At 57.5% G+C, this 9,091-nt stretch overlaps 1 protein-coding gene across 1 annotated transcript in view; it reads right to left on the reverse strand.

The window, feature by feature from the left end:
• Window positions 1-4,609: 4,609 nt before the first annotated feature.
• P4HB (prolyl 4-hydroxylase, beta polypeptide) overlaps window positions 4,610-9,091 on the reverse strand; it is a 26,429-nt gene continuing 21,947 nt past the window's right edge. The window contains exons 8-14 of the mRNA XM_011933364.1: window positions 8,691-8,795; window positions 8,390-8,515; window positions 7,872-8,072; window positions 7,320-7,440; window positions 7,009-7,190; window positions 6,585-6,671; window positions 4,610-5,533 (exon numbers count right to left, since the gene is read on the reverse strand). Of these exons, the coding sequence (XP_011788754.1) occupies window positions 5,453-5,533; window positions 6,585-6,671; window positions 7,009-7,190; window positions 7,320-7,440; window positions 7,872-8,072; window positions 8,390-8,515; window positions 8,691-8,795 (903 nt within the window). The 3' untranslated portion in view covers window positions 4,610-5,452. The remainder of the gene's footprint in view (window positions 5,534-6,584; window positions 6,672-7,008; window positions 7,191-7,319; window positions 7,441-7,871; window positions 8,073-8,389; window positions 8,516-8,690; window positions 8,796-9,091) is intronic.

Raw genomic sequence — 9,091 nt, forward strand, 5'->3', positions numbered from 1 at the left:
TCTCAAAAAATAATAATAATAAAAAAATTTAAAAATTAAAAAAAAAAGTAAAAAGAAAAATGCTGCTGCAGAAGCGGCCCTGACGGAGGGTGCCTGCCTGGTGGAGGTTTCCTTGACCTGCGTTGGTGCCCAGGTGCACCCCCTGCCCCCTCCCTTTGCCACGGGTACACCACCGCTCCGGTCACATGCTGGAGTGGCCCTGGAGCCTCTAGCCAGGCCCAGGCCTGCAGACACCCGGAGCGGGGTCGGCTCCCAGCGTGGCTGCATTTCTAGGGACTCAGGGAAGGTGCGGATGGTAGGAATTCCGGGTCCCTTGGGAGGAGCAAGGTCCTTTTTTCTGGTTTGTTTACGTGAAGGCTAGAGACGCAAGGTGCTACACTGGAGACAGGAGGCAGAGGCTCCTCTGATGTGAAACTGCCTTTTCTCATGTTGTGGAAAGTTCTGTCTGCCCTCCCCCCTTAGAGGATCAGATGAAAGCACGCTGGATGAAGCTGACACCAACAGTGTGACCAGAAGGAACGCCCTTTCCAGGAGTGACCGGGCCTCAGGCTAGAGACGCGGTGGGGGCAGGCCCATCCGGTGAGCCTGTCTGGCGACCCCAAGCAAGCCCCTGTGTCCCTCCTGCTGAAGGTGAGCTGAGAGCATGCAGAGCTTTTGGTTTTGGGGTTTCTATCTGGATCACCGAAGGGATTGGTGCCCGAAGCCTCGCCAGTCACAACAGATCCCTTGAAAGCTATTTTTGTGCCTTTTATTCTAATAGGGATGTGGGAACCGTGTGTTATACGCCATGATGGACACTGCCTGGAGCTCCTCACCGTTGGAACTTTCCGTCAGAAGCTGGCCGTAAACAGTCGTACCTGCTCACCGTGGGGAGAACGTGCTGCTCATGCAGCATGACGTCAGAGCAAAACCTGTCTTCATGGAGTTTTGTCCCCTGATTCTTCTTGGTCCATATGAACTTGCAAATTGACCTAATTTGCATGATTTTAAGTTTCTGCCTTCTGGAGGATGAACTAGAACATCTAATTCACAAGGTTTACCATCCAACTTTTAAAAGTCCAGTGAGGCCTAACTGGGCTCAGTAGCTCATGCCTGTAATCCCAGCACTTGGGGAGGCCAAGGTGGAAGGATCACTTGAAGCCAGGAGTTCAAGACCAGCCTGGGCAACATAGGGAGACCACCTTCTCTTCAAAACATTTAAAAATTTGCCGGGCGTGCCTATGGTCCCAGTTACTTGGAATGCTGAGGTGCAAAAGATTGCTTGAGCCCTGGAGTTTGAGGCTGCAGTGAGCTACATTCACATCACTCCACCCTAACCTGGGCAACAGAGCAAGATCCTGTCTCAAAAAAAACAAAAAAAATGTCCAGTGAACGCAACCAGCAGTGCTCTGCAAAAGCACTCAGGAGACCCTGTTAGAAAAGTCAGCTGAGGCCGGGCGCAGTGGCTCACGCCTGTAATCCCAGTACTCCAGTACTCTGGGAGGCCAAGGTGGGTGGATCACCCACAGTCAGGAGTTCGAGACCAGCCTGGCCAACATGGTGAAACACCGTCTCTACTAAAAATACAAAGATTAGCCGGGCCTGGTGGTGCATGCCTGTAATCCCAGTTACTCAGGACGCTGAGGCAGGAGAATCGCTTGAGCCCAGGAGGCAGAAGTTGCAGGGAGCTGAGATCGCAGCACTGAACTCCAGCCTGGGCAACAGAGTGAGACTCTGTCTCAAAAAAAAAAAAAAAAAAAAGGGAAAAGTCAGTGCAGGTCGCACTGCAGTCCGGCAGGAGGCAGGAGGGTCAGCCTAAGGCCAGCAGGGCCCTTCCCTCCCTGAGGTCAGAGGACCCCTAGGGTGTAGTACATAGGTCTAGCAATCACAGTTTTAGGCTCCAGGCCAGTGGCTCCCTGGCACCTGGAGAGACAGAGGGTTGGGAAGTCCCAGGCTGCTAAGCCCTAACCACCTCCCCCCCGAGCCTTCAAAGTCTCCCTACTAATCCAGCAGTCCAGCCAAAGAGGTTTTGGACATTGCCCCACCACCTTCCAGCAACAGCCAAGCCCAGGAATGTGCTCATCAGCTGCCTCTGCAAAACGGGAAAGGTATCAGTGACTCCCTCCCCTCCCCAGAGCACATGACACCAGTGCTCCGGGCAGCTGCGCCGTGTCCCGGCATTCTCTCCAGAGGGCCAGCTCCCCACACAGTGGGTCCACAGGGTCACTGCACCCCATCCCACAGCCAGGGAGCACAGGAACAAATACAGCCCACCCCTTTAGCTGTGACTCAAGACAGCCTCCCTCCTCAGAGACCCTGCAAGGAGCCACAGCTCTCGGGGCTCTGCTCACATCTTGGGGGCAGAGCTAACATCCTCACACGGCACCTCCAGATGTCTGTGCCCACTTTTCCGTGAGTATGTGGCTCACTGTGTTGCAGGACCCAGGCATGGCACGCAAACCCTGCTGAGGCCCTGGAGCTGAACTAGCCAGAAACCAGCCCCAACATGGGCTGTCTCCAAAACCCACAGAGCTAGGGTCCAGGGCAGATGGCAGCACCCAGACTGCCGAGCTGGTGTGAGCCGTGTTGGGCCAAGGACATGTGGGCAAACCGGGCTGGTTGGTGCTGGCAACGTGCTGACACAGGTCCTTGTGGCATGCTGGCCGGATACTCCACAGCCTGCAGCGGAGGCAGGAGCAGGAGCGGGAGCGGCCGGGTTTGTGAGGGCCCATGGGGCTGATGAGGGCGGTAGCCGGGAGAACGAGAGAACTGCACCCCCAGCAAGGCCTGGTCTGGCTTGAGAGCTGTCTCTGGCTCCAGCAGCTGCAACCAGCCCACAAGCTTGGGAACAAGCTCGGGAACTGGGAGGACACCGGGGAATCTCAGCAGTGCGGAAGCTTGTACTCCGGGAAGCACGTCAGGACGTGAAGTTGGCAGGGCTCAGAGTCACAGGCAGGGCTCCTCAAGGCAGCCTGGTGAGAGCCGCTTGTTCTGTCTGAGTTTCTGAGGTCCGAGCAGCCTCCCTAGAGCCACAACTCCACCCCTACTCCCTCCTGCACCCTTGGGCTCCTTCCTCCTGCCTCACCTGCCCTCTGAGACCACCATGAGCCCTGCTGGATCCTCAGGGCTTCTGCTGTTGCCCTGAGTGGAACCCACAAACACCACAGAGCTCCTGTCGCCTCCCCTGCAGAGAAGCAGCAAATCCAGGCTCAGCAGAGCCATCGCCCAGCCCTGCACACAGGCCGCAGCTTTCTGTCTGCAGAAAAATCAACTGTTGGCTGGGCGCGGTGGCTCATGCCCATAATCCCAGCACTTTGGGAGGCTGAGGTGGGTGGATCACTAGGTCAGCCAGCAGATCCTGGCTAACACAGCGAAACCCCGTCTCCACTAAAAATACAAAAAATTAGCCGGGCGCGCGGTGGCGGGCACCTGTAATCCCAGCTACTCAGGAGGCTGAGGCAGGAGAATCACTTGAACCGGGGAGGTGAGGTTGCAGTGAGCTGAGACAGCACCATTGCACTCCAGCCTGGGCGACTCTGTCTCAAAAAAAAAAAAATCGACAGTCTGTGTGTTTTCCTGTGCGTGAAGCACAAGAGCGCTGAGGTTAAGCCAAATTACAACTTAGACCAGAAGATGGCCGGGCACAGTGGTTCATGCCTGTAATCCCAGCACTTTGGGAGGATGAGGCGGGCGGATCCCAAGGTCAGGGAGATCAAGACCATCCTGGCTAACATGGTGAAACCCCATCTCTACTAAAAATACAAAACAAAAACAAAAACAAAAAAGTTGGTTGGGTGTGGTGGTGGGCACCTGTAGTCCCAGCTACTCGGGAGGCTGAGGCAGGGGAATGGTGTGAACCCAGGAGGCGGAGCTTGCAGTGAGCCGAGATCACGCCACTGCACTCCAGCCTGGGGACAGAGCGAGACTCTGTCTCAAAAAAAAAAAAAAAAAAAGACCGGGAGATTCTTCTTTTTAGAGACAGGGTCTCACTCTGTCACCCAGGCTGGAGTGCAGTGGCACAATCTCCGCTCACTGCAGTCTTGACCTCCTGGGATCAAGCGATCCTCCTGTCTCAAACTCCCGAGTAGCTGGGGCTGTAGGTGCAAACCACGCCCAGCTAATTTCTAGTTTTTCATTGAGACAGGGTCTCCCCATGTTACCCCAGCACTGGGATTCCAGGCGCGCGTCCCTGTGCCCAGTCCAGCCTTTATCGTGTGAAGGGTTAGTGGTAAGCAGGACACCCTGGTCCTCTCATCCGCCCTTAAAGCCTGAGTCCACCTGATTTCTCGTCACTCCACGGCGGGGATGGGAGGGAACGACCTGGAGTCTGTGAGCATCACGTGGGGCTGCGTGGCTCCACCTGTGTCCACATCCAGGGTCCAGAATCACAGAAGCCCCGTCACAGTCCAGGTGAAGCAGCCGGCAGGCAGGGAAGGCATCCTCGCCAGGAACCACAAGCCTGCACAGCTCCGCCAGGGAGACGGGCGCCTGTTTCTGCATCTGCACCTCGCTCCAGGGGTGAGGCCTCTCAACACCAGTGACCCCACTAAGGCCTGGCAGATGGCCCTGGCGTCAGCATTCCAGCCCAGCTCCCCAGGCTTGGCGAGATCATAAACCCGAGGCAAGGACCGGTGGTCAAATTTCAACTTTATTTGTCCAATGTGTTCAATTCCAGATTGTGAAATAGAAATGCCTCAAGAACTGTCAACGTCTGATTCAGCTCCAGCATCCTTGGCCACCTCCCAGCCTGAGGGTCCTGACTCTGCCTCAAGCAGGCCACGAGCCATGCTGTAGAGAGGCCAGTGGTCACAAACAATGAGCCCACGACAGGATGTGGAGCCCTGGCTTGAGGGAAGGGGAAGGCCCAGGCCTGTACTGGGCTCCAGGGCTGGCAGCCACCAGCCCTTCCTCCAGGCATGGGGGACACCCTGACGGGATCTGGAAGTCTCCATTTACCCAAAAAATGCAAGAGCCATGATCAGTCATGGCAACACTGCACACGGTGCTGAGTGACCGTGTCCAGTCTGGCTCCGTCCCTCCCACACGGGGGACAAGCTTCTCCAAAGAAGCCTGGCCAAGGTGGAACAAATACCCTGATGTCGAAAAATGTCTAAAAATCCCACAAATGGAATTTTCAAAGAGAGCAGAAACCTCCCGCAGGAGGGAGGCAGCAAGACTCTGAACACTCTAGCGAGCACGCTGGACAGACCCATAAGTACATCATGGTTTCAGGAAACAAGCCCCACCGGGGTGGGCTGCCTGGAGATGGATCCCTTTCCAAAAACCGAAAAGCAGAAGGAAGAGACGGGGGTGAATGGACGGTGTGTGGGGGCGAGGTGTCACTTCAGAAAGGTTCCCTGGGTTTCCGGCGACGCCCTCCTTCAGGTGAGGGCCGCAGGCTTCAGAGGCGTGCGCTGCTGCTGGGTGTGCGGCCCCGAGAGGTCTAGGCAGCGCCCCGGTCTGGCTTTCCGTCTTACAGTTCATCTTTCACAGCTTTCTGATCATCATCTTCCTCCATGTCTGGCTCCTCTGCTTCTTCCAGGTCCTCGAGATCCTGGGATACAGGAAAAGGTGGGGGACACGTTGGCTGCAACGGCTGAGGCTGCCGGCACCCAGCACCCCACGCTGCTCACACTGGGGACCAGCTGGCCACGTTGGACGTGGCCACCGGCCACTGGAGCAGCCAACCCTGGTCTTTACGAGATACACGGGGTCTTCCCAGGAAGAGTGAGGCCTGGGGGATTTCTACCTATAGCAGGATGAATCAGAGCCCCCACTGTGTCAGGAACCCTGGGAGTCCCAGCTCAGCCTCGGACCCTTCCACTGGGCATGGCAGGCGTATGTGTGCCTCCCAGCTTGGCACCATGGAGCCCACAGAGAGTCCACATCTTGGCAGGGACAACAGCCCCAGCATGATGTTCAGGCAGAGTCACCGCTGGGGTGACCATTCTACTTCCAACCCTCAGGCTCTGGCCAGCGACAGACCACAGGCAGCACGAGGGGCCGGCCCTCCGTCCCTAGCCTGGGCAGGGTGTTCCCACCTCCCACTCTGCACCAGCACTCCCAGCCAGCCCTGCCAGCCTAGACTGACCACGCCCTCATCTCCCTCACCATGGCCAAGCACCCTGCCCTGCTACATCCTCCCAACACCGGCCCTCCTGCTTCTCCGGCAGCGTCACCACTGCTGCTGGCCACGCGCTGACAGGCAGGACTCAGCTCCTGAGGGCGTCAGACCCACGTCTGCTCCCCTGTGCCCGGGCTCCGCCAGTGGGCTGGGGACGGACATGTGATGTGAGTCCAAGTTAGCAGCATGTGAGGAACCAGTGCTATGCGTCTGAAAACGTTTTCTAAGCAAAATCTGGTTTTTAAAGATGTCTTTGACCTCGCCCCCTAAAGAAGTGCTGGCCAGGGAGAGCTGTTTCAGCAGAGCACTGGGAGCACATCCCTTGCCCTGCTGGGCAGAGGTGTGGAGCCCCAGAGCCCTGCATGCACAGACGTGCCTCCGACAGCACCGTTCTCATCACAAGTCAAGCCCAAGTGGGCATGTCCCATGGGGCCGCGGGGCTGAATCCCAGAGACCGGCCCAGGGCTGTGACCCCACTCACGTCATCATCCCCTGCCCCATCCTGGCCACCGCTCTCCAGGAACTTCTTAAAACCATCCAGTGTGCGTTCCCCATTGTAATCGATGACCTGTGGAAGACAGGGATGAGTGCAGGGGCTGGTCCTGGCCCAGAACCAATCTCCCAGCATTGGCTCCTCCTCCCTAGAGAAAGGCAGAGCAGGCCCGGCCAGGTGGCTCACGCCTGGAATCCAGCATTTTGGGAGTTCAAAACCAGCCTAGGCAATATAGTGAGATCCCATCTCTCTCAAAAAAGAAAAAAAGATGGGTGCTTCTGAAGGAGCTCCCACAGCTCTTCTCCCACCCAACTAGCCCCAGGTTCCTTCCAGACAAAGAAGCACCCGGGCTGGCGTGGAGACCATCGCTTTCCCAGGGCCCTCCCTGGCCCCATCTAGAGGGAAGGCGTACCGTCCTGTCGACGCTGGCAGGAAAGAACTTGAGTGTGGGGAAGCTGTGCACTTTGACGGCCTCCACCTCGTTGGCGGTGGAGTCCATCTTGGCGATAACGATGTTCTCATGGTCCTTGTACGTTTCTCCCAGTTTATCCCAAATGGGAGCCAACTGTTTGCAGTGACCACACCATGGCGCATCTGAAAAGAAAGCAGTTCTAGGGTATGTCCTGGACCACAAAGTCGCTGGCAGACGCTTCCCCAGGAGTCCGCACACCTCCCGTGTGCCCTGGTAGCACGGACCTAGGAAGCTGAAGGGGCAACACTTACAGAACTCCACGAAGACGTTCTTTTTCTCATCAAAAGCCACCTCTTCAAAGTTCTTCCCAACAAGCACCTTGACAGGCTGCTTGTCCCAGTCCTCTGGCAGCTCCTGGCTCATCAGGTGGGGCTGGAGGGCAAGCAGGGCATGGTGAGGGGCGGCGCCACCTGGGGGACCACAGAGCTCCACAGCCCTCACCCCTGCCTGGCTGAGGTGCATGGCTGCCATTGGCATCACCAGGATGGCAGCCGCGGAAGCCAACAGTGCCAAGAATCCAGGAAGAGAAGGCTGAGCCAGTGGGCTGGGCCCAATGAGCCCACGCAGGCCACACCCTCGCCGGCCAGGAGGCTTCCCTGAGGAGCATCTAGGGCAGCAGCGTCACCAAGAGGCTCCTACAGGTCCTCACAGGTGTGATAACAGTGGTCTTCACACGACCTTGGGCTCCGTCCTCTTATCTGAAGATCTTACTCTGAGGACGAAGCCCAGGACACTGAGAGCCCAGAGACCCCAAGGTGGCAGCTCTACCTGGGGGGCAGCCCTGGCCCGGGACACGCCCACACCTTGATTTTGCCCTCCAGGAAGCGGTGACAGAACTCTGTGATCCTCTCTGCTGTCAGCTCATCCGATTCGGGCTTGTACTTGGTCATCTCCTCCTCCAGGGTGATGAGGCGCACGGCGGGGCACTCTTCCTTCTTCAGGCCAAAGAACTCAAGGATGCGCTGGTTGTCGGTGTGGTCGCTGTCGATGAAGATGAACAGGATCTGGGGGAGAAAAGGAGGTTGCACAGGTGCGGGAGATGGCTGGCCCCTGCCTCCAGCCCTGACTTCGCTCGGAAGCAGATGGTGCCCCTGGTGCCTTTCCTCCAACCTGGACTCTGGGGTTGCCCAACCAGACCAGCAGGTGACCGGGAGCAGAGGTCTGGCCTGGCTGGCCCCGCATCTACATCCAGGCTCTCCTGAATCGGGTGCCCGGTCCGGTCCAGGAGGCAGCCTCAGGAAGGCCCCACACTTGTGTCACCTCAGGAAGAGTCGTACGGTTCCCTGGCACCGCCCCACGAGCCACCAGAGGAGCAGCTCACCTTGCCCTTAAAGCTCTCGGCTGCTGTTTTGAAGTCGCTCAGTTTGCCGTCATAGTCAGACACGCTCTTGGGCAGGAATAGCAGGATGTGAGTCTTGATTTCACCTCCAAAAATCTTCGGGGCTGTCTGTGTTATAAACTTAAGTTACTGGGTCTGAGTCACACGCTATTAATGCAGAATGTTCTCCCGACGGCCTCCAATGCTCGACAGCGGACAGCAGTGGTGACCGGGAGCCTCATGCTACCAACCCACTCCTCCCCATCCCCAGCCTGGGGGCTGCAGGGCAGCAGGGGAACCGCACCTGCTCAGTGAACTCGATGACAAGGGGCAGCTGGTTGTATTTGATAAAGTCCAGCAGGTTCTCCTTGGTGACCTCCCCTTCAAAGTTGTTCCGGCCTTCATCAAACTGTGGACAGAAAGGGGGCCCTGACTGAGCACTGCTGCCAGGAGCACAGCCCCCGGGTCCGCACCTCCCTGGACGTGGGAAGTCACAACAGCCAGCAGCCCTGCCCTCCTGTGGGGTTTCGAGCCACAGGACCAGCGATGGGAATAGGACATGACTGTTCCCTGACAGCCAGACTGGCTCTGGCCACGGCCTTATGGCTGCCAGTGAATTCAACGGCTGGTTTTACATCCACAACTTGAGCCTGCGCATGTGGTTCCAGCAACCCTTGAAGTGTGGCCCATCCCCAGGGCCCCAAA

The sequence above is a fragment of the Colobus angolensis genome, unplaced genomic scaffold (genome assembly GCF_000951035.1).
Source record: "Colobus angolensis palliatus isolate OR3802 unplaced genomic scaffold, Cang.pa_1.0 Scaffold1, whole genome shotgun sequence".
Classification (NCBI taxonomy): Eukaryota; Metazoa; Chordata; class Mammalia; order Primates; family Cercopithecidae; genus Colobus; species Colobus angolensis.